This window comes from Saccostrea echinata, unplaced genomic scaffold, assembly GCF_033153115.1.
Source record: "Saccostrea echinata isolate AGI-Se365-2 ecotype Australia unplaced genomic scaffold, CSIRO_AGI_Sech_v1 ptg000009l, whole genome shotgun sequence".
Classification (NCBI taxonomy): domain Eukaryota; kingdom Metazoa; phylum Mollusca; class Bivalvia; order Ostreida; family Ostreidae; genus Saccostrea; species Saccostrea echinata.
In genome coordinates, this window is record NW_026889758.1 from 39918999 (window position 1) to 39944283 (window position 25285).

At 31.3% G+C, this 25285-nt stretch overlaps 3 protein-coding genes across 3 annotated transcripts in view; 2 read left to right on the plus strand and 1 right to left on the minus strand.

Moving 5' to 3' along the window:
* LOC133182373 (B9 domain-containing protein 2-like) overlaps positions 1-25285 on the minus strand; it is a 613772-nt gene that overhangs the window by 532849 nt on the left and 55638 nt on the right. The gene's annotated exons all lie outside the window — the stretch shown is intronic.
* LOC133183705 (complement C1q tumor necrosis factor-related protein 3-like) lies at positions 2465-4567 on the plus strand. The gene is made up of 2 exons (XM_061318628.1): positions 2465-2680; positions 4063-4567. Exons 1-2 carry the CDS (start codon positions 2542-2544, stop codon positions 4461-4463), a joined length of 540 nt encoding a protein of 179 aa, XP_061174612.1. The 5' UTR covers positions 2465-2541; the 3' UTR covers positions 4464-4567.
* Positions 13111-14263, plus strand: LOC133182717 (complement C1q tumor necrosis factor-related protein 3-like). Its single transcript, XM_061317566.1, has 2 exons — positions 13111-13270; positions 13863-14263. The coding sequence occupies exons 1-2, from the start codon at positions 13111-13113 to the stop codon at positions 14261-14263; spliced, it is 561 nt and encodes a 186-aa protein (XP_061173550.1).

Here is a 25285-nt window from a genome sequence, read left to right on the forward strand (position 1 = left end):
TTCGTCCCGATTTGAATGCCCACTGAAGGGAAAAATAAAACTGAACAATTTTTTCATGTATACAGAATTCAAGACATCCCAAATTAAGTATATATACGAGGGGTGATCAAAAAGTTCGCGAACGATCTCTGTATCTTCAGAACCATTATTCAGATTAGAATGAAATTTGGCATAACATGATCTATAAATAGCAGGTGTTATGTAATATTTTGCTCCATGTTTATGACGTCACAATGTGAAAATGACGTCAATATGTAGATGACTTGTGACAAAAAAAATGTTGACTCAGTCGTACTCGAGCAAGGAACGACTGTAAAGTTCAAGGTAAATCTTGAAAAATCCTTTGCAGTGATTTTTAATAACAGAAGAGTCGCGTGGCGCAGTGGTTAGAGCGTTTGCTCTGGAGTCGGGGAGTAAGGATATGATCCTTACGTCCTTACGTCGCGGGTTCGAATCCGACTGTGGGACGTCAAGACCGGTCCTTCGGATGAGACCGTATAAACCGAGGTCCCGTGTCGCAGTAGGTGCTGGCACGAAAAAGATCCCTCACTGCTCAATGGCCCTGAGTGCCGAGTATAGGTCAAAATTTGCAGCTCTCCACCGGCAACTGGTGTCGTCTCCATATGAGTGAAAAATTCTCGAGATGGACGTTAAAAAACAAACAAACAAAATATAACTAAAATAATTAATATTATAACTTGCTTATTATATAAAGTTATTTTGGACAATTACATTGTATTTGAAGTCTAATTTATGATAAACATTCATGAATGAGTATTAATTTTCATTCAGGGTAAATTCTTGTATATGCAGTCTGTATTTGCTTTTGATGTGATTTGTTTAAGACTTGTATTCATGAATCAATACTAGCGCAATGATAAGTGCCTAAATACGAAATCAAATTTAATTAATAGGTACATTTAGTTTTATTGATGAAGAACGAAACACATTGTACAGAAAAGACATTGTATATTGTTATACCTTTAAAAATTGGTTCCTATGTAAATCTATACAAAAACTCTAATATTTCCAATAGTTTACCCAGCGGTCAAAAAAAAAAAAATCGATGTTTGACCATACGCATAGAGTGAGATATTGGATCTGTCGTTGAGATATTGGACCGCGTACGTCACACTTTGGGCGGGATCTGCTAAATCTTATTTGCCTTCATTGGTGTTCGACAGCGGTAGAATTGACATTAAAATTTTTATCATGGAAGCCAGCACAAGATACATGTCAAAAAATAAAAGGTATAACAAAACATTTCTTGACTGTATTCTTGGGCAAAATGTGTTTTGTCGATCCCCCGAACCAAACTGCTTGCCTAACGGCCTCAGGCATACAGTTCGGTTTTTGGATCCGACAAAACACGTGTTGCCCTCGAACTCAGTCAATAAATGTATATTGTTGCCTTCTGACAATCAAGTTGGATAGGAACGTCGAGTCGAGGTATTCCTACGGACTACACAAAGAAGTGGAAAAGATAATACATTTTCAGAATTATCAGATTCTGAGTTTATTGTAAACAACGCTTACCACACATTGAAAAAATAAAATTGTATGCAGGAGGATCGTTTCGTGCTGGTATATATCCGCTATAAAATAATGTTACATGTAAAGTAATAAAGTTAATCTTTGTTCATAAATGTTTTACTGCCGTTATGTTGCAAATAACATTTACCCTTTAGAAAACTAAACAACAAAGTAAAACAATATAAGTTTAGTACTGAATAAAAATTAAAGGCTAGCCTTGAACATGTTACCAAAGAGAATAATGCAGATGTCTGCGTGCTTTTGTGCTATGTATCTCATCGTGATAAACGAAATTATTTACGCAGCAGGTGCTTTTAATGACAAAACTCATTGTATATAGACAAATATATTAATTAGAACACATGGCAAAAATGATGCTAAAACTGCACAAATCCGGATTTTGGACAACTGTAAATACAGTCATCATTAATATAATTAATCCCTCAAAGCATGTGGGGCTCGATACTTTTTATACTTTAATTAGCACTGGTCATATAAATACAGTAGCTGCTGCATCCTCGGTTTCATAGGCAAAGAAAACAACCAAGGTAAGATATTTGTATGTTAAGATTATCATTATTTCTTGGTTACTCTTTTTAAAAAAAGAAACTTCATATTGTTATATTTCAGTAACGAAAGATGTTTGAATTCTTAGCGGAACCTTCTTAGCGATTCCTCTACGATCATTATTAATCACATCTAATATACTATAGTTGTAAGAATCCACTGGTGACAGGGGGTGTTGACTTTTATTCAAATAATCCATCAGAGAATCAAAAGTATCATACTATAAATGCGAGTCTTTGTTTCAAATTGTTTTTTTTTTGTTTTTGTTTTTGTTTTTTTTTGTAAAGACTTGACTTTTTAAGATAGTAAGATGTTTCGCTAAGTTATAGAATAATTCATTGGGAACATTTTTACTAAAATTATGAAGCACGGAATGATACTGCACATATAGTTCAGAACTTGTCTACTGCGTTATGAAATGTCCAAAATCTTTTAATTTAGATGCTGAGAATACTGGGGTTGGTTGTCCTTGTTGTCTTTATTCAATATTGTGAAGGTGGTAGGGGTCGTGGTGGTCATGGCGGTCGTGAAAATCGTGGTCGTCTTGGAGGTAATCGCGGTCGTGGTGATCGTGGTCGTGGTGAGTTCTTTGTCAACATGAGTTTAACTTTGATTGCTTTTATCATCCCTACTAAGGTCAATTTGATTGGCCCAAAGTATGACATGTAAAGGGAGACAACTGACTGATCCCTTTAAGTTGTCAAAGGGTGCGAGCTAATAAGTAGGGTGAAAACAGTGATATCTCCCTTTAGATGACAATAAAATACAAGATAACTCTGATATATAAAATATATAAACTAATGGATATGCAGGATCGGTAAACAATAAATTTTAGTTGTCGACCCTTTTTTCGGAGCATTGTAGAACAATAAATTTGCATGAAATTAATCTGCTCTGTTGTATTAAATTCTGATTCTTCAGGATAAATTAATAAAATTAATATGGACAGTTAAGAACTGAGACTTCACAAATTATCGAGTCTGAAAAGAAAAATGTCATCCTGTCATCCCTGGGTGCCAGTCCTTCTCAGCTCTGATTTCGTTTGAAGTTTCCCTACTAGTCGGTCCATAATTGTTTAATATAGTAGTAACAAAAGAGGTATATTGTAATTTAAACGATGAACATTTAAGGACAGATGATGCAAACTTTTTTTTTTCAAAAATCATAAAATAACTGAAGTCACGTTCATAGTAATAAAATAAATAAGTTTTACCGAATATATTTTGATTTATCATTCAAAGTTTCATAATAATTTTCATTTATATAAATAAATGCTTTTTTGGCAGTCGTGAATTGTCATTGCCCTTGAAACACCATTAGGTGGCAGCAGTTTTAACTGGTAGAGTTGTCTACACATTTCACCTTTAGGTGGCTTCTTTAATCAAAATAACGCATCCAAAATAAAAATTGATAAAAATGTTTGATCTTTAATAAGACAAGGAAAGTGCATGAGTTCTGGGTGAGAAAAAAGGGGGGGGGGTTACTTGTTAAGAATTAAAAATCGATTCTACTACGCGTTTTGATTTAATCAGTTTAAAAACCATTCAGAGGAAAAGAGTTGACAGGAATATACTATAAAGTCTTTAAAAATTGTTTAGATTTATACGGGTGATTGCAAAAAGGTATAATTTTTAACGTCATAGAAAGTTTACATTTTCTTGATATTTTAGAAATTTGATATTTTCGTCGTTTACAAGTAAAATAGGTTCAAAATACATTTCTTTATTTCATCTGTCCTTAAATTGCTTTAGCTCTAAAGGACGGATAATTAGCTAATAATATCAATCAACGAACTAAAAGTTTTTAGTGACTTGCATATTGTCAGTAATAACATTCTTATTTTGTTAACAACTGTATGTTTGTGAAACTGAAATTAAATTTTTTATTTGAAATAATTCAAATTCTGCTATACTAAACTGTGAAACACCTACTTTTAATACAAATTGTATTGATTTTCTGCAGGACATATGCGTATGCAACCTGTAGCCTTCACAGCAAGAATGTCTGAAAATGCCACGGATATTCAACCTGATGACAAAATACCCTATACAACGAGTGTCGTTAACGTTGGTAATGTTTATCAAAATAATTTCTTCACTGCGCCAAAGTCCGGAGTCTATTTCTTCACGTGGAGTGTTACATCGCTTCTAGAATTCCCAGTTGACACAGCATTAGTGAAAAACAACGCTACAATAGCCATTCTCTCTTGTCATCAGTTTTCTACAACTGGGAAGAGAAACACTTGTTCCCAGTCCACTCATGTCCAACTAACGTCTGGCGATAAAGTTTGGGTCAAAGCAACCGAAGCAATGGACTTTGTGAGCGGGTCGTACTGGCCCTCGTTTTCTGGATTTAAATTATGAAAAAGATTTGCAATTAAAATATTTTTTTTGTATTTTATCATTAAACCTAAAATGCCAAATACTGTCGAGACTTGTACCTTCATAATAAAAGCATACGAAAAGATCTTGCATTTTTGTTTGATCAATACCAGCATATTAAAGCTATATGAGATTTTAACATACGACATAAAAATGCTTTAAAGAAGAAAATATTTAGATGTGGATATAGTTGTTTGATACATACAAATCTTCTTCTTCATCAAAATCTTAAGGCAAATACAGAAGTCTTTATAAAAAATTCTTTCCTTAAAAACAAATTCATTTGAATCATTTCTAAATATAATAAATAAACCGTTTTGTCTAATCACATCTACACCAAACTTTTCTCTCTTCCCTTGAAAGTTTTAAATGGTCTATTTGAAAAGACTAAAGAAAGTCCACCTTGGATTCTTGAAGGCTAGAGAATAATTCTTATGTGTATCAATGGTTCTCTGATCTAAAATTCTCAAAGAAAGGAATTGACGCCGTAAATAATAGTAACATTTTTTTTTTCTCTCAAAAAGATCCAGTCTTGCATTCCACCATATTTCAAGTTGAAGTCCACACTCTGTATTTCTTACAATTACTCTTCGACTATTCTTTCCAAACTTTTCAATAAAAAATCACAGTACCTAGATATTGACAATCTGTAACAACATCTTCCTGTTCATGTTCTTTTCCTTTCAACTATACTCCTGCTGGGCACGCCATTACTGTAGCTGTAAATATTAAGCACACAAATATAACCTTAAATCTTTTAAAAAGTCCAGAATTTAGGGAATCAATGATTGTACCAGATGATGGGTCAGATATGACGGAGAAGACATTGTCACTTTGTCAAAATGAATAAAATGTATAGCATGGAGGTTTAGCGGCAAAATCAAACAACTCTGTTCAGTTATTCGAAGTAATTAAAGAATTAAAAAGATTACATGATCAGTACGTACTTGTTCCGACTGACAAAACATAAAACAAGTTAGTCTTTGTAAGGCTCATTTTTGCAATTCCATTTTAGAAGAACTTGGATTTTATTTTACAATTGTAATCAAATGTATGCTCATAGTTCCCCTTTAAAGAGAGACATTCTTCAAAAATAATATTTCAGTTTTAAATATTTCATTTTTATCAACACCTTAATTGAATTTAAATAATCATACCTATACTGGATTCCAATATAAAAATCCTTACAAAGATGCATAGTGGGATCTAGTGAATGTTTTACTACGCCTCTTCCCTTACTCCTCCCGAAAGTATATTAACAGCGGTAACTAAGGAACGGAAATCTTGTACACAATATGAATCTCGAATAGGACAGACATGGTACACCAGGCAACACCAGAAGTGATTTCGGATACCTAGGAAGAGTATGAGTTCCCTGTCAACCAGTCATAAACGCCGTGATTCCTCTGTATTGATCAGGTAAACCGAGTAACCATTAGTCAAAATTAGTGTAAAAACAATGACCTAACAATTAGTATGGAACACATTAGACAAAATACGACCCAACGATAAGTTGTATTTGCAAACAAAGTCATTATATATCGACTTTAGAATTTGCGAAATGCTGAAACTTTAAACGAGATTTTTAATTTAATTTACATCATCCAATCTCGGTTTAAAACTGATCCTACTCTGAACATAGTTCTTTAGTATTAAATCAATTGGGAGACATAAATATGGAAAGCCCTCACAGCCTTATAGCAGAACACTTTCTTTACATTGTGTCAACCTTACATTATATTGTGTCAGCTCTTTATGGCGTTAGAATAAAAGTTTATTATGTGATGTGAAGATATCTTTACATTATTTCAACTCTTTATTACGTGAGGTTAAATGTTCATTACGTGATGCAATTATGTATTCACATCATGGCGATTTAATGCTACATTAAGTCAAAAATTCTTAACTTTATGTAAAAATTCATCTGTTTTATGTCAACATATCTATTATATTATGTCAACTCTTTATTAAATGTTCTCGAAAATTCATGAATTCTCTGAAAATACCTATATTGTATCACTTTATCATTACATTATGTGAACTCTTTATTATGTGGTGCAAGTAGTTCATTACATTATGTGAATTTATCCTTATATCTATATCAAGTCTTTATTATATGATGTCAGAATTTCATTACATGATGTGAAAAAAATGTTCACATATGGTGAATTCTTTACTACATTATGTTAACAATATGCTACATGATGGCGGAAATCCATTACGTGATGTGATTTTGCCGTTACGTTTCGGCAAATCATTATTACGTTATGCCATTGTACCTTTACATTGTGCCAAAGGTGCATAGCCTGTTGTCAGCATATCTTATATTATTTCAACTCTTTGTGTGAAGTGAATAAATCTTTATACGATACAGAAAGTTTACTATATGAAGTTTGTTTATACCGATCATTACACAGATTATACTCCTTCAATAGGTTATGCCGAAAGTTCATTTTATGTTACGCACGCACAAAAAAGGCATCTAATATAAAATTATACACTAGACTTAATTATTCCTCAATTAAATATCAAGTTTAAACTTATATAGGATTATATTACTGTGGAATCTTTATTACATGTAACTGATGTAAAATTATTTTTCTTTAATGCAAAAATTCGATCACGTTTAATCTGACAATTTTTGCCCATCAAATGTTACATAAAATTTTGTTTTATGCAGTAAAAAGTTTTTAGAAATTTTTTTTTTTGAATTATTCTTTCATAAAAGTCTATTATTTCTAATCTTTCTACAAGACATTGTCCTAAGGTTTTTATCAGCTGTTAACCCTCCCTTTTTCCAACAAGTGTAAACTAATCGTATCGCATGTGTATGCGTGCTTTCTATGGCACGAACATTTGGTCTAGATGGGGGGGGGGGGGGTGAAAGATTTTGGAGATAGATATTCTGGCCCTGGAATGTTTCAGTGGAAAAAGGACTGGTTCGCCCCAATCTCCGTACGTAGGAACGGTTTCAAAGTGTGGGGGGAGGAGCAATTTCCAAAAAAAAATTTGACAAAAAAAAAAAAAAAAAAAAAAAAAAAAAAAAAACTGACAAAAAAAGGGTGCAACTTCCCAAAAATATTCTGACAAGCAACAAAAAGTGTGGGGGGGGGCGCAACAACATCTAAAGGTCAATTTACTACAGCAAAGTGCTATACTTAGAAGAAAAAAAGTGGGACCCCCCCCCCCAAGTTCTACTGGCCTGTCCCGGTAGCGAAAACGCAGTCGTCCACGTCCACTCTACGCTCAGTTGACGCAATTACGTCCTCTTTCAACAACACAAATGGAAAGATAAATTCACTGAAAACGTACCAAACATTCGTTATCACGTAATGAGTATATTGACATAATAAAGATGTTATCACAATACATATAGATATTTCGAGAGATACAGATATGAAATAATGTAAATGTAATTTTACATCTCGTATAATGAACTTTTGGCACCAACACAATAAAGGGTTAACACAATATAAAGATAATTTTACATCACACCAAAAAGAGTTAACATAACCTAACTATATATCCACATCATGGGATGGAGTTTTGACATCATGTAATAAAGTGTTGATATAATATTAAGATATGTTCATATTATGAAATTAACTTTTTCACACAACGTAATGAAGTATTGACATAACGTTAAGATATATTCACCTCACATCATCATGCTTTTGGCGTAATATAAAGATACATTCACATCACGTTATAATGCTTTGATATAATGTAAAGATACACTCGCTTCAAGAAATGGACTTTTAACCTAACGTAATGCTAAGTTTAATTACAGAATATAATTATGTAAAGACATTTTTACTTTACGTAATGCAATTTTGCCATCACGTAATAAAGAAATGAAATGATGTAAAGAAACATTCATTTCACGCAATAAAGTTTTGACACAGTGTAAAAATATTTTCACTTCACATAATGAACTTCTGGTATCAAGTTATAAAGTGTTTACATAATGGAAGAATATATTTACTTCGTGTAATATAGTATTGACATAATGTTAAGATATTTTTACCTCACTTAAAAGTTGACATCATGTAAAGGTATGTTCACATCATGTAATGATAAGTTGACATAATGAATGTATAGTTTTATCCTATAAGGCAGTGATGGCGTTCCATACATAAACGTCATACGTAGCTAGAGGTAAAAAAAAAATTAAATTTAAAATTGATAAAACATCGTCCATATATCTAAATTGAAAGCCACAATAAGAGGTTTCTTCTAATGTAGAAGCTTTTTGCATAAAGTCCGCATCATAAGAAAATAAAAACAGGTCAGCTTAGAAAGAAGCACAATTATTGCTCGTCGAAAGTTTAGCAGATTGTTGGAAACCTTTTTTTTTTTTAATTTTTTTTATACAAAATACTGCATAAATATTGTCAATGAGGGGACTCCAGCATCTTTTAAAGAAGTTGGATCCTGCTATCAAAAGCCCTCAGATTTTTTTGTCAATGTATTTTTAGTTTCTTCACATATAGCTTAATTAAAATCAAAACCAAAAATGGGAGTCAATATGCTTCCATTGGTGCATTTAATATGAAACACGCATCAATTTTTCGTAGTTTTTCTTGCAAAATTTTTTATGTAAATATCCAATTAAATATTGGTACCAAGTCTTATTGTTTCTTGAATTGAAACATTGAAAATTGTGACAAAAGATCTTATAATCCTATTTTTGACTTTTCTGTACTCATAAAATGTCACCTTTTCTATCATTATAAATTTTACAAGCAATAAAATTCTTCACAAGTCTTAATATTTTACTGAATTGAGGCAGAATGGTCAAAAATATCTTATTTAATCAGAAAAGAAAATTAAAAGTGGGGGTCTATAATGTAATTTTTTTTAGAAGAGAAAATTCTAAGCTAAAATCGGGGCTATTTTTTCCTGGACTAACACCGTTTTATTTGTTATATATCTCACAATCTGACGTCAAAATTCATAATAGTTAATTAATCATACAGTTCGGGATCAGCAAAAAATATCTCACTGTACAAAATAACTCTGTTTGCAGCCTACATGGAAAAACAGGAAGCAACAGTACTGTAAATACTTCGAAAGAAATAACTTGATCATTTTCTCCTAAAAACATTCCGCCACAAAATATAGTTCCTCACTTAATACGTAATAGCAAATTTATTCGTGTGCTTTTAATTAAATTTAGTTTTATTGGTTTAGTAAAATTCAAATGTATTGTAAGAACTAAAATATGATACAGAAAATTGAAAATAGAGGTCCAGTCAGAAATCTCAAAACCTGAGGATCGAACCTCCTGAAAATTTAATTTCAGAGTATTTATTTTGAATCAGAGTTATTTTTATCAATGTAACTTTCTAAATGATCAATCAAGATAAATAAAATGTGTCAATTTAATTGAAAAAGCAATTGCCTATGATGTCAAAAAGGGCCTTAATTCATTATGAGGAAGTTCAGAAAAGTGATATATTTGATATTATTGATTTTGGAAACGTTATTTTAAATTTTCTAAAAGAACTTTTGACACTTCGAGAATCTACATTTGATCTTCACCACTTTTTGAATGTATTGTAGCGCAGTAGAAAGAAATTTTCAAACTATCTATCGGTGGTCCAATTAAAGATGTTCGATCCTGAGCTTTTGAGAAGATTTTTGTCTGGTAACCACACTTTTTATTTTCTTTTCTAAATATTTAAGATAAATTTGATCATTCTGCTTAAATTCAGTAAAAATTTAAGACTTTAAAATAATTTTCTTTCTTGTTAAATTTTTAATGCAAGAAAAATGACATTTTGTGAGTGCAGAAAGGTCAAATTGATTATGCAAAGTAATTTGAAACTTAATCTTTGTCACAATTTTTAATGTTTCTTTTCAAAATAAACTAGTGTATATTTGGTACTATTGATTTATTTGGATAAAAACTATTGGAAGAAAAACTTTGAAGAATTTATATCTGTTTAAGACAGAATTTCACTGCAAAAAGGTCATATAAGATGTACCATAGCGCCAAAAGAAGCGTATGGACCCCCATTTTTTGTTTTGTTTTTTAATTAAGCTATATATGTAGATACTTAAAATATACTTGATAAAAAAATTCTTAAGATTTCTGAAAGCAGGATCCAACCTCCTTAAATCACTTTGAAGTTCCTTAAATAGTTCAGAGGAATAAAGATACAGAGAAATAGTAAAAAATAATGTTTAAATTTAAATCAGCTGTGTTAGGTAATATTATTTAGAAACTATTCCGCTTTTGAATGTTACACCAAAGCTCTGTCAAAAAGGGACTCAGAACAAGTATCGAAAAAAAAATTGAATCATGGAATAAAAACGCAAACATTTAACTTAAAAAAAATCTTGAGCACACATGTACATGTAAGTCAAAAAAAAAAAAAAAAAAAAAAAAATACAGAGGGCCATGCGGTTTGTGCATGTTATATTACCATGATCCGCCTACAAATACTGTATGTGTTATGGAAGTGGACATTCCTTGCTAGTAAATTTTACAAGAACCACCTATAATGAAACATTTAACAAAGGGCGGTGATTTTTCCTTTTAAGTTTTGAAAAATATTCCAGAGAGAAAACAGAAACGCCTTTTAATAGACATTGTCCCTAGATCTCCATATTTCATTAGATAATCATAAGGGCGAATGTATTAATGGCGCTGTGACTCAATAGAAAGGATGAGTTTTGGGGATTGCCTTTTCAGTACCATCGGTAAATCAAAATACCGGCACTTGATCGGAAATGTTTATAATGCTTTTCCATACACTTTTATAGGTAATCTGACATTCTGGTGGTATTCGGGTTTTTTCTTCTGGTATTTAGAAGCTTTTATGTAAATTTACGAGTATTCTTAAAAATCAAACCAAAACACGCATAAAATATTGTCCTAGATTTTTATACTAAAAATCATACTTAATTTGGAAAAAATCAATGGAAAATATTCCAATAAGAATTATCATTATTATGATATACAGACTATGGTATATACGCAATGCGTATATCTTCTTGTTTGTTTGCATAAAATATTTTATAATACATGTATATACAGAGAATATAAATTAAGTTCCATTGGCTTTCTTAAGAAAATCGTTATCTCAGAAAATTATCAAGATTAACGAAGAACAATATTTCCAGTAATTAAAAGTTATGATACTTATTCAGCTAAATTTAAAATTTCTTTTAGTTTTTAGAATAAATCACATTGGAATCACATAAGAGTACCAGGTCATTTATCATTTCAAATATCAACATATCAAAGTCTGAAAAAGCCATATTGATGTTATAACTTCAAAGTGAAGAAAAATATCTATATTTAGAGGCTCTGTGGAAAAATGATTTGAGATAAATTAAAAGAGGACATCTAAGACAAGTTAAAGTTTTTTTTAAAACTTCATCTGGTTTGGGGACATGGCTGATTTTGGTATTTATCGTACCTTGTTCTTTGGGAAATTCACGTCAGAGGGTTTATGCCAAAAACTTTTTCTGACCAACTTTGTGTTTCAACGACATATCCTGGGATGTAAAATGTATTCTTCGATTAAGTCAACTCAAAGCTTAAATCCGTAACGAGGTACATGTACCATTGCTCATGCGCTGAAATTTGGAGAGAGAGATAGAGAGTGAGAGGGGAGAGATTTTCTACATCTATCTACATAACAATTGCACTGTCATATATTATCTGAATGCTGATTCAGATTATTTTTAAACTTTTCCACAATCGTAAAGACCGTTTATCCTATCTTATCATGCATGCATCCCATATTATATTGTGTTTATCCTGTCCTATCGTTTCTAATGTCAAAAAAACAAAAAACAAAAAAAAAAAAAAAAAAAAAAAAAAAACGAAGCGGGTAAAGTAATAAAGTGTGTTGATAAAGCTTTGAAGATATGATACATGAATTTTGAAGTGAGTAACGTAATAGTATTAATAAAGTTTTGACGATTAGATAACGTATTTTAAAAAATAAAGACACTTACCTTCGGAAAAACTTTACAAAAACAATAAACAATCCAAGTTCAGTACTTAATAAAAATTCTAGATTAAACCAGAAAAAGGGAGAGGTGTCAACGTTTGTTTTTTTTTCAGTGTCTTTTATCATACATTAATCATTAATTTACGCAGCAAATGTTTTAATAACAACAATTATTGCGTTTAAAAAAATAAAATGTATCAGAAGGTGTATGACATTTATTAAGAAAACGTGACAAGAATAAACACTGGTCATCTACGAATACAGATATAAATACTACGGCTGCTGCATTCTCGGTTTCATAGGCATAGAAAACAATCAAGGTAGGAAATGTATGTTTAAGCGATTTTTTTTTCATTTTTGTATTTTAGTTATAAGTTAAATTTATATTTTAGCTATGTTTCAATAAGACATTGATAACACAATAATACACAAATGATAAGGACTGATTTTTAAAGAGAGCAATATTATCATAATGTCCAAAAATGGGGTTCCACGCCATTCGGAATTTTTAAAGAATGTTCGACTTTTTGAGAGAGATAGTCTTTGTCCGATAACTAACAGAATAATTTATTCAGTAAGAGAAATTTGTAGGTAAATAATACCGAACACATTTCGGTAGCAATTGGCCCTAATGAAGGCAATCTTTTTTTAAAATTTAGATGCTGAGAATACTGTTGTTGGTTGTCCTTGTTGTTTTTATTCAACACTGTGAAGGTCGTGTCGGTCCTGGTGGTCGAGGTGGCCCTGGTGGTCGAGGTGGTGGTCGTGGTGGTCGTGGAGGTCAGGAAAATCGTGGCGGTCATGGTGGTCGTGGTCGTGGTGAGTACTTAATAAACACGTCAATTCTGTTTTAATTACTTATCTAACAACAAGATATACGTTTTTTATACGTAAGTCATTGTGATGTAGGCAACACAGGTTATATGATATAAATTATTTTTTTTTATCTAATCAAATGACGCATTACATCCAAAATTAAAATATATGAAAATATACTATTAAAACTTGGAAACTAAGGTATATATAAAGTAATTGTCGCTTCTGAGGTTTTCACCTTATGATATTTACTGTAGATCATAAAATTTTCACAACAGCCATATTTTCGTGAGATAGGTATTTGGTATTTATAAGCGAGAAAAAATTTACGAATTTTGAGTATTGTTGTATATAATCTTTACTAATAAAAAAATAAAAATATATACAAGAATGACATTTTCGCAAGTAGACAGTATCGCGTAATTGCGCGAAAAGAAAGTTCTCGGGAATAAAGAGTACTTTAAATAAAAAATGATATATTATTTTACATTGCTATGAAGATATCTATAAATTACATGTAAACTTTATTCAATTGATTGTTTCAAATCATTTCTGCTTTCTTTGTGAATACTTATTTTTTTTTTATTTTATGAAGGACATATGCGCCATCAACCTATAGCCTTTACAGCAAGAATGTCTGAAAATGTCACGGATATTCAGCCCGGTGACACTATACCATATACAATGAGTGTTGTCAACATGGGTAATGTTTATCAAAATAATACCTTCACTGCCCCAATGTCCGGAGTCTATTTCTTCACGTGGAGTGTTACCTCCCTTCCAGATTCCCCCGTTGACACAGCATTGGTGAAAAACAACGCTACAATAGCCATTCTCTCTTGTCATCAGTTTTCTACAATAGGGAAAAGAAACACTTGTTCCCAGTCCACTCATGTCCAACTAATGTCTGGCGATAAAGTTTGGGTCATAGCAACCGAAGCAATGGACTTCGTGAGCGGGTCGTACTGGCCCTCGTTTTCTGGATTTATATTATGACAGTGATATAAACTTCGCAAGAGAAAGTTATTAACAATGTATTTTTTCTGCCTCAAAGTTAAAGTGCCAAATTTTCATGAACAGTTGACTTTTTTAATAAAAGAATAAGAAAAGATGCTATAATTTTTGTTATTCTATGCAAATTCTTAGATTTAGAGAAGAAATGCATTAAATGAACACCCTTGAATTGTGTTTTTAAAAAAATGAATTGATTTTCATAGATGTTTTTTGAGTCTTCAAGACTTACTCATTCTCAAATGTAATAAATATTCTAACGGTATAATAAAACATACAAGGGTCCCCTAAAAAAATCTACGCAATAGGTTTATCGTAATGAAAAATTGTCATATTTTTGGTACGTGTTAAAGAGGTTCTCTTCTGAGCTTTTGAGTAGATTTTTGTCATGACCTTTATTTAAAAAATTGTTTTAGTTTTTGCAATAAATTAGGATTCTACAATGCCAATTAAACTATATTCAGTTAAAACCCCATGATTAAATTCCATTCAAAAAGCATAAAGTGAGGAACTGAATTTTGTGGCGGAAGGTTTTTCTTTTAGAAGAATATGATCATTTTTTTTCTCTTTCGAAGTTTTTAAGTATTGCTAAGTTTGGATTCCTATTTTTCATGCAGCATGCACACAGAGTTATTTTGTGCCGTGAACTGTTTCATGATGGTCCTAAATTATATATTCTATCATCATATTTGACAAATATAGCAAATATAATTGTGAAAATCCAGAAAAAAAATTGTCCCAATTTAACCTCAAAATTAACACTATTTTTAATTAATAATATCTAAAAATTTAACATCACAGACACCCATTTTTATTTTTTTTTTCTGAATATATAAGATACTTTTAATCATTCTTCTTAAATTCAGTAATATGTCATTACTTTCAAAAGATTTTTTGATTGTAAAAATTTTTAATGCCAGAAAAATGACATTTCTTGAGTGCAGAAAGGTCAAATAACTGTCCACGCGAAGTAATTTGAAACTTTTTTGTTGTCACAAATTTTAATGTGTCTATTCAAGATGAAATAAGAGTGTTTTTGTTCCCATAATTTATTTGAATAAAAATGTATTGGAGGAAAAACTTTAAAATTAATTTATGTATAGCACTTAACATCAAACCTTTATAGATACATGTACATACGTAACTTCACATTTTTGATATTAAGTTTAACAATTGAAAAGGTGAAGATAATTGAACCACTAAATGAAACACATCCTTTAAGCTTGGCTTAAAGACAGCTTAAGGTTGCTTAATGGTCGATTAAAGATCGTCTTTAAGTCACCTTTAAAACAATAAGTAATAAATAGCCAGACGTAGAGGTGCTTAATGTCCAAACTCCTATAAGCTGCCTGTAATCCATCTTTAAGCCTTCATTAAGCCGCCATTACACAATCAATAAACTGCTTCTATAGGTAAAATATTATTCTTTAAACATTAATTTTGTTTTGCAAATTGTAAATGCCGGATTTACACATTTGTTAACTTGGCGTTTGGAATTTAAAAAATTTAAAAAGTGTCCGCAAGATGGACTAGATCTCAGGACCTTCTACTTCACGGGCGTACGCCTTTTTTCTATCTTTTATTCACTGGCAAACGCCTTTACCACTAAGTTACGTCGCATCTTTTTTACGATCATTTAATATACAACTTATATTGTTGATTACTTGTTTGAGTTATAACTGGTACATAATCACCTGTCACCTTTAACAGGTCGAGACTACTAGATTTTCTGACGTCAGCATAAATTTGCATGTTAAATAAGCCATGCGTTTACTTTACCGATTGACCAATCAGTAGAATGAGTTGCAATGCAATAGTGTCAATTGATACGTACACAGTGTGTTGAAAATAAAGAGCAATTTTAATTGTTCTTTGGAAACTTATTTTCAATTCTTTTTCGATTTCTATAAAAGAAATATTGAAAATGATTAATCTTTCATTTGTATGCTCACATTCACAAAATTTGGTTCATGAATCCTTATATCAACATAAAATACACCGACGTCAGCTATTGTTCAAAGACACGGAGGTGTTGTTATGTCGATAGTTTTTTCTTCTTCTTTTGATATAGGTAGTTTTAGACAGCAAAGAAAAAACCTTATTTGACAGAATGCGCTTTAAAGTATTTTTAAGTTAATCTACAGAATGCTTAGCGTAATTTTTTTCTTGGTAATAGCATTCTGTACATGCATTCCAATACCATTTTAAAAAGAGTGCTCATTAGCGACTAGAAAATTTATTTAATTATATTTTAATAGGAGTTTTAGGCGTGAAATTTAAAAAAAAGATCTGGATGATTTTGTTGACATACAAGATGCAAACATATTTACTGTCTTTGAGTGCATTTTGCATCTACATATATATATTCATGTATTTCGAAAATAATTTTGTATTATACTAAAGATATTTTTCTTTTATCAAGACATCAGTACAAAGTGTGCAATTATTGTTTAACTCGACTTAAAACGACTCCAATATTTAATGTGAGCACGGAACAGTGTCTTTGGTTTATAATCTTTCAATTTCAGCCTATAAAGCGAAAAAGAAGCTGTACATTTTCCGGTGACTAAGTAAACATTATGCAGTAAACCGATGAAAAACACATGTCGCTGTTGAATGGTAAACACGTAGTAGACCATCATGCTTTGCGATTCTTTCAATTGATTGGAGAATGGGTTTGACGAAAACATCGTCACGTGTTGAAAAGTGCCTCCCATAAAAGGTAGTGTATCCGAACTGTTTAATCTGATAGGCTGTTCTGAAAATTAATTTAGAAATAATGTAACGTTGTATCGTTCAAAAACAATGAAGACCTTCTATTCTGATTAAGTTGTTAAATCATTTAGGATTTAAAAAAAAAAAACAAACTTTTTTTTATTTTTGTATTCATTTAAAGTAAAACGTAATTCAATGTTACTAAACCACAAATTAATTCAAATTGTTCATGATAGAATTCAATGATTGGTAATCTAGTCTAAGCCAACCTATGTTTTTTTTTTTAAATCTTAAACGATTTTTGTACCCAAAGAAAATTGATCCGATTGAGAGCGAAAACAGTATGCGTTTATGTCAAAACAAAGTAAGTGTAATTAATGTCTCAGTTTGATTAACAAAATATTCAAAATCTTCTTTTAATTTTAGAAGAAAAGGACTCTATCTTACAATATTTCTTATGAATTCAGGAGCGGATCGTGGCTTTCAACACACGAAAGAAAAATACAACGTTAAGTAATGTTTAAAAATATATATATATAAAGTAGCATGCTCTGGAGCATGCACTTCTTATCGAATCAACTGGGAGATATAAACACCACAGGTGATAAAGGTATGTTGCTACATAAGGAAGGGAAGTTGACGATCGAAAAGTTGAAGTTGCTGCTAGGTTTCCATTAACGTCTTTTTCTAGTAAAATATCCAATTATGAAAAAGATGTTTCAGACTCTGTGGTATTTTTTATTTCAATTTCACTGGGATATATCGAGTCGACATGAATGGAAGTAACTATTGTTAATTGATAATACGTCGTCGAAATATCTAAATGTCGAGTTGAAGGACACAGCAAGTGTTCTCTTCTTCTCATATATGCTTTTGAATAAATTCTGCTTCATATGAATACAAAAATAGGTCTGCTAATAACGGGGTGCATTAGATACCCATGGGAATTTCGACAGATTGTTGAAAAAACTATTATTTAAAAAACTGAATTTTTGTTTGATAGCGAAATTTTTAAGGCATTTGCAGAAGCAGTTTTAAGTGCCCGCGTTTATACGCCTTCACAAAAAATCCTTGAATAAACCAAACAAAATTTTCAGCTGAATAAATATTTACTACCGTAAATAACACTTAAGGTTTTGCCAAAGGTCAACATGCCCAAAAATTTATTTTTACAATAGCTCCAAAACTATGTGGTTTATAAAGTTAAAAGTTTTACAGTCTATAAATATATCATTGAATAACATATATATAGAAAGTAACACTTGATAACAAATACTTAAAAAAAATGTTTATCGAGAAAAATTCTTTTAAAAAAAAAATGCATATATTTTTTTAAAAATACACCTAATTAATTTCGTACTTTAAGTGAAAGCCATCATTGCAGAAACAATATATGTTTATCAATGAAGGGCAAGTTGGACTTCGATAGCCTTCGGAAATTTAAGTTGTTTTCCCTGTTTATTTTGGCAAATGTTAAGATTTGAAACCGAAAGTACATTGCAAATGGCGGATTTTATAGGGGTCTTTTCTTTATACATGCCATGCTTTTAATAACAGCCTTTTAACTTGCCCTTCATTGATAAACATATATTATTTCTTCAATGATGGTTTTCACTTAAAGTACAGAATTAAACAGGTGCATTTTTTTTAAAAATATGCAATTTTTTTGATTTTTTTTTTCTCAAAAAATATTTTTTTTTAAATATTTGTTTTCAAGTGATACTTTCTATATGTTAATCAATGACATATTTATAAACTGTAAAAGTTTTAACTTTATACATTTACCTCACATAGTTTTGGAGCTATTGCAAAGATAAATTTTTGGACATCTTGACCTTTGGCAAAACCAATTAACAATAGTTACTTCCATTCATGTCGACTCGATATATCCCAGTAAAACTGAAATAAAAAATACCACAGAGTCTGAAACATCTTTTTCATAATTGGACATTTCACTAGATATAAATCTGTGAACAGGGCATAACACACGGACACCGGAAATTCCGGAGGTGGGATCAGGTACGTAGGAGTAAGCATCCCCTGTTGACCGGTCATATCCGCAGTGAGCCCTATGTATAGATCAGGTAGACGGAATAGTCCGTGGTCAAATTTAACATTAAAACATAGGCTGCCTAACAATTGGTATGGAACATGTCAGCCCACAGGCACTTGGGGTCTGGACCCCCCCCCCTTTTCCATTTTTTTTCTTTTTAAATATGGGGTCGAGTCAACTTTTTCCTATTTTTGTATTCTAATATGCACTATATGTTATCAATAATGTAACTCTTTTGTCTCTATATGCTGTTTTTAAATATACCGTTTTCGACTGATACATAAAAAGAGAGAAGGCTTGCAACTCTTTTCTCGTCGTCTGCCTCACCTCGCTTAAACTTCGCCTGACTATTTATCTAAAGCATAAGAACACATGGGATATGCATACATCAATAAATTTGTTACATATTCTTCTTCCTTTTCATATTTCCATTTAATTTTTATGTGCCCCCGATTTGTAAATATTTCGATTAAATCAACCGCATCTAGGGTAAATTTTGTTGATGACGACGAGAAAAGAGTTGCAAGCCTTCTCTCTTTTTATGTATCAGTCGAAAACGGTATATTTAAAAACAGCATATAGAGACAAAAGAGTTACATTATTGATAACATATAGTGCATATTAGAATACAAAAATAGGAAAAAGTTGACTCGACCCCATATTTAAAAAGAAAAAAAATGGAAAAGGGGGCGGGGGGGTCCAGACCCCAAGTGCCTGTGTGTCAGCCATGCACCGACTGATTGGTTATATTTATTAACAAGGTCATCATAACTACCATAGAATTTACGAAATGCTGACTTTAAACGAGGTAGTCGATATCTCTGCAACATTAACTAAAACGTCAATAACCTGCCTCGGTTTGAAAATTGATCGTACTCGGAGCATGCATGCTCTTAAGTATCGAATAAGTTGGAAGACGTAAGCTCCATTTGCAGTTGATAGCGGTATATTACCGCTATAGATAAGGGAAGTTATAATATAGTAAAATATTCCTATAAAAGGACAAATTGTGCCTATTTGTAACATTTCACTTGCAAAGTAAAACTTAACGAGTTGACAATTTACTAATAATTTTGCAATCTCCCTTGCAGAGTTGTCGTTCGTTTCTCTCTCAGCACCTCTGCAATGGGCTCGCATCAAGATTTTTGACATAAGATGAGAAACATGATATTTCAGGATTATTTTAAATTAAACTAATAGTTCTAGATCCCTTTAGTAAATATATACCTTAAAAGACAAACATAAGTGCGGGAATTAATTATAATGAATTAAAACAAACGTACTATTCATTGTGCTTAACACTGTGATATACGCGAGCCAACGTCAGAGGTGAATGTATGAGCTGATGGTAGAGAGTGATAATTTTGACGTACTTAAGTTATTACGTCAACATGCAACTTATTTATATTGACTCTTTACTCATACAATGTAATGTAAACTTAATACGAAAACATGCAAGTTATCTAAGTCAACATTTATAGTAGTGTCATTATGCAAGATACATCATTGTTTTGTTTTGTGTACTGAAAGAAGACGTTAAGATTATGTATTGAAATAAAACCATTGCTTGGAAATCAAAGAATTACAGAAAAATATAAAAATGAGTGTATTGAACTGTTATATTTATACTTTTGTATATATACTCTCGCAAGAAATAACTAGATTATTAATCAATTGGATTATTGATATCATTGATTCATTTAAAAAGAGGAACAACTCAATTACTTTGCGCTTCAGTATAGTAAATTAATTTATGTTATCAACAACTGAATTAATGCGTACAATAGTTTAGAGTTGCAGATATCGTTAATCATTTGAAAAGGTCGTTGAATTGTTGCACGCATCAAATGAATTTGAGCCATTTATCCGAGTATATCTTCATTCCTCGATGATTTTTATATACTCAGAATTACACAAATATGATTTTGCCATTAAAAATGATATCAAATGCTTTGGTTTTTGTAAATACGTCCATTTAATTAATGTACATATTTTGATTTTGAACTAATACTTAAAATCCCACGTGATATTTGTTTCTTTAAAAAAAAAGCAAAAACATCAACAATTACTTCTGATTGAACAAAACCATATATCTACAGAACCCTATACTCAATGTTGGCTGTAGTTTCATGGGACAGTTTGTCAAAGATTTTGCTGGGCTTGCAGACGAAGTTAGCAAACTTGTTTTATATATAGAGTTAGAAAGGATTTTTTCACCACCATTTCTTTTAGATGATTTTTAAGATAGATAATATGGATTAGATCCCAAACGTGCCACAGAAAGATGATTGATGAAAAAAATCTTAACCGGGGGAAGGGTTGGGGCGGGATTGAGGGTGGAGTTGGATGAGATAGATGTCTTGTCATTAGACACCAATGGCAAAAACACAAGTAATTTTAGTCAGACATAAACAAGCATCTCATTTTTCTTGCATCACAAGCAAGTAAAAATAAATCTTGACACATAATGTAAAGTTTCTTGTCATGATATACTTAATTTGTTGTTTCATTGTTGTTGTATGACGTTTTCTTTTCATACAGTGTGATCTCTTTTGTCCTAAATGTAAAAAACAGTTTGAAGAAAATAATCTTAGATCTAATATTCAATTGACGTTTTCTCAATTAATTCACGTTAGTAAACTAGAAATTATTCATTTGATGGATACCATGGTTTTCCTGCTAAAAAGAAATGAAAGTGAGAATTAAAATTGCAATGTGTTTTTTTTTTGTATTTACAAAAATACAATACACGGCGCAGATTTAAAAACAAGAAGCTCCCAGGATGACTGTAGCCAATAAATAGATATAATTTTTCTTTTAAATGAAAACCCAAATCACGCAATTTAGTTCAGATGCATTTATTCCAAGATGGAGCATCAGATATATATTTACAAAACTTTCTAAATTTATAGATTCTGTCTCCTCAACCATTATTGCTTTTTACAAGTTTCATTTCACATTTAGTTTTCAAATATGTACCAAAAAACTATATTAATTACAAACTTCATGTTTTGAACAAAAAACTCCAAACTTCCAGATCAATTAGTTATACAATTTGCTACACAAAAAGCTTTATTATGCCGTTTGATTTTTTTAATCACATTTATCATACATAGCTAATTAAAGTTTTTTTAAAAGTAAAAGTCAAAAATTGCAGAAACTTTATCCCTTCAGTGTGCACTTAAAAAACTAACTAGAACTTTAACACAAATGAAATGGGAAGATAACAAACAGTGATCATGCTCAAAAATCCATTTAAACAATTTAAACTGTGAGCAGAGCAAACTCCATAGACCTCTGAAAACAGAGGTTGGGTCAGGTGCCTTGGAGGAGTAAGCATCCCCTGTCGACCGGTCACATCTGCCGTTCGGTCCTTGTCATGATTGAGTGAACGGAAAAATCCGTAGACAATTCAGTGTGAAAACAAAGGCCTAACAATTTGTATGAAAGACGTTAATCAACATTCGAATTTACTAACAAGGTCATTGTATAGACCATAGAATTTGCAATATGTTGACCTTAAACAACTTTGTTGATATCTTTCTATCATCAACTTTTTTGTCAATGGCTTGTCTCGTTTTAGAAATTGTTCGTTTGTAGAACATGCTCTTGATTGAATCAACTGCGAGACATAAACTCCATATGTAGGTGATAATGGTACATGTACATTGCTATATAAATAAGGAAAGTTGACAATAGAAAAGTTGAAGCCATCACGTTGATCATAAATTACAGTTTTCTTGTTAGTTTGCCATCAATTGATGTTTTTCTCTAGTAAAACATCCCAATATGAAACAGAAGTGCCAGACGTTGTGGTGTCTTTTATTTCGAGTTCAATAGGATGTATCTAATAATCGTAGGAGTGTAAATGAACATTGTTAATTGATAAAACGTCGTCGATATATCTAAATGTCGAATTAACGGTCACGACAAGAGTCATGTAGAAGTTTTTTTTAAAATAAATTCTGCTTCATATAAATAAATCAGGTCTGCTAATAACGGGACGCAATTAGGCCTAGTACCCATGGGAATTCCAACAGATTAGTGAAAGGCCTGGTCTCCAAAAACTACATGGATATTGTCAATGAGAAATCCAGCAACATTTTTAATATCAACGTCAAAGTACTCTGTGTTATAAATCAGAAATTTCTTAATAAAATAATTTGCAGGTGACCAATGACAATGTATGTAAATATACGAGTTCCATTATTATTGTTGAAACAATTGTCTATGATGTCAAAAAGCCTAGGGTCCGTTTTACGAAAGAACTTACGACTAAGACCAAAATTTGATTCTGCTTATTGCTTTCTAATTTACATTCATTTGAAAATGGTTTTAATTTTTTAAAAAAGAATTTAACAAGATATTTTTATGCTAGCAATTTCAAACATAATAAATTATTTAAACAAGATTTTTTTATGCTAGCAATTTCAAACATAATAAATAATTTTGCAAAATTTTACTTAAGGAATAACTGTCTAATTTTTTGGATTCATGATGTGATCAATCGAGTGGCTTTCGTGATAATTTGCATAAACGCCGAAGGCGTTTATGCATAAAATTATCACGCAAGCCAATCGATTGATCATTGTCATGAATCAAAAAAAATCTGACAGTTATTCCTTATATTTACATGCTCCTGATTCTGCAAATTCCCGTGCTAATAGCTCCGCTTCTCTCTCTATTTGTCCCGCCCCGCACGTGATTTTTTTTAACCGCGCCTATCGATGAACCAATAGATTTATGTAGAAATAAAGTATTTTTACAATTTGTAATTTTATCTCGGACAAAGACATTGGAAATGTAAATATAATAAACTAAAGATTTTGGTCTTAATCGTAAGTTCTTTTGTAAAACGGGTCCCTGGTCTTTAATTAATCGTGAGAGAATGGTTGTAAAAAATGTTGAATATATTAAAAAAAACTTCAAGACAATGAAGCAAAGATGTCTATTTAGGGATGCAAAAATAAAGGCCTCGTTTTAAGATGACAACATATTCAACTTTTTATCTTAAACGTTCTTGGTTGACGTAAACTTATATTGTTTGAGGAAATGCAGATTTTTCGGAAATTGCACGCTGTCCCGAAATTTACAAAGTGCATCATGAAAAGGATTACATGTGAGCGCATGTCCTTAAATGAATCAGGGTCCAGGCCCCTGGATCACGAAACCGAATTAGACTTTTAGAAGTCAAAATTTAATTCATTTGTAAAATGTTTTTAATTTACCGAAAATCTAAACTTGCGGATGAGAGAAGTTTGTTGATGTAATGATGAGTAGCATTTTTATTTTGATCTAATTGACTTCGATATCATTTCAGCAAAATATACATACATGTATTTAGACTTAAATTTATATGTTTCGTCTTTTAAATGATTGTAAAATTGAATTTTTTTCTGAATCTTGATTTTCTGCTTCGGTTAACATTATTTCATGACAAGAAGGGAAGTTGTACATTTTGTATTGGCTATAATCATTTGAGGAAGAATTGCTCCAAAATCCATTAACGGTAATGTAAGAGTTCAATGTACAAAAATATTAATCAGCGCAGGGGGCTAAATCAATGCTTACAACTATCCTCAGTGTACATTTTTTATTTCTGAGTATAACATTAGAATTTAACGATAAATCTTGATATATATATTTATCAAATAAAAATTGGAAAGAGTGAGTTTGATGACGATGAATCGTCATCACGAAAGTCAGATAATCAGAGGAACTATTGTCCAAAATGTCAAAAATAAAGGCCAGACTTTAATGATTTTCTTCTCTAAATATCACCAATCCTCATATTTCCACAGAAGACTGCTTAAAAAAAAAACGAAATTGGAGTTTTACGGATGAACTATATTCATAATATAACACAGCATCCGCTGCTGATAGGAGATTTCTTTTATCTTACATCTCAATGTCCACTTCATTTGAGAAATAAGGGCAAAAGCCATGGATTTTTACTGAAAAACTCTCCTTTAAAGTAAACTTTAAAATTGGAATGACAACAATTTTCTACTATCATATGATTTCAAATAATTAGCCCAAAACAAGAACTAGCAAAATTATGCTGTTTCTGCTGCTATTATTCTACATTCCGTGTGAAGACGAATAATGACCTCTGTAGTATAACGACTTGGAGTCATTTTTCGAAGTCGACTCCCGGTCATTTTTCCACGTCATTTGTATCGACCATAGAATTTGCGAAATATTGACTTTGATCGAGACCGTTTATATCCTCGTATTAT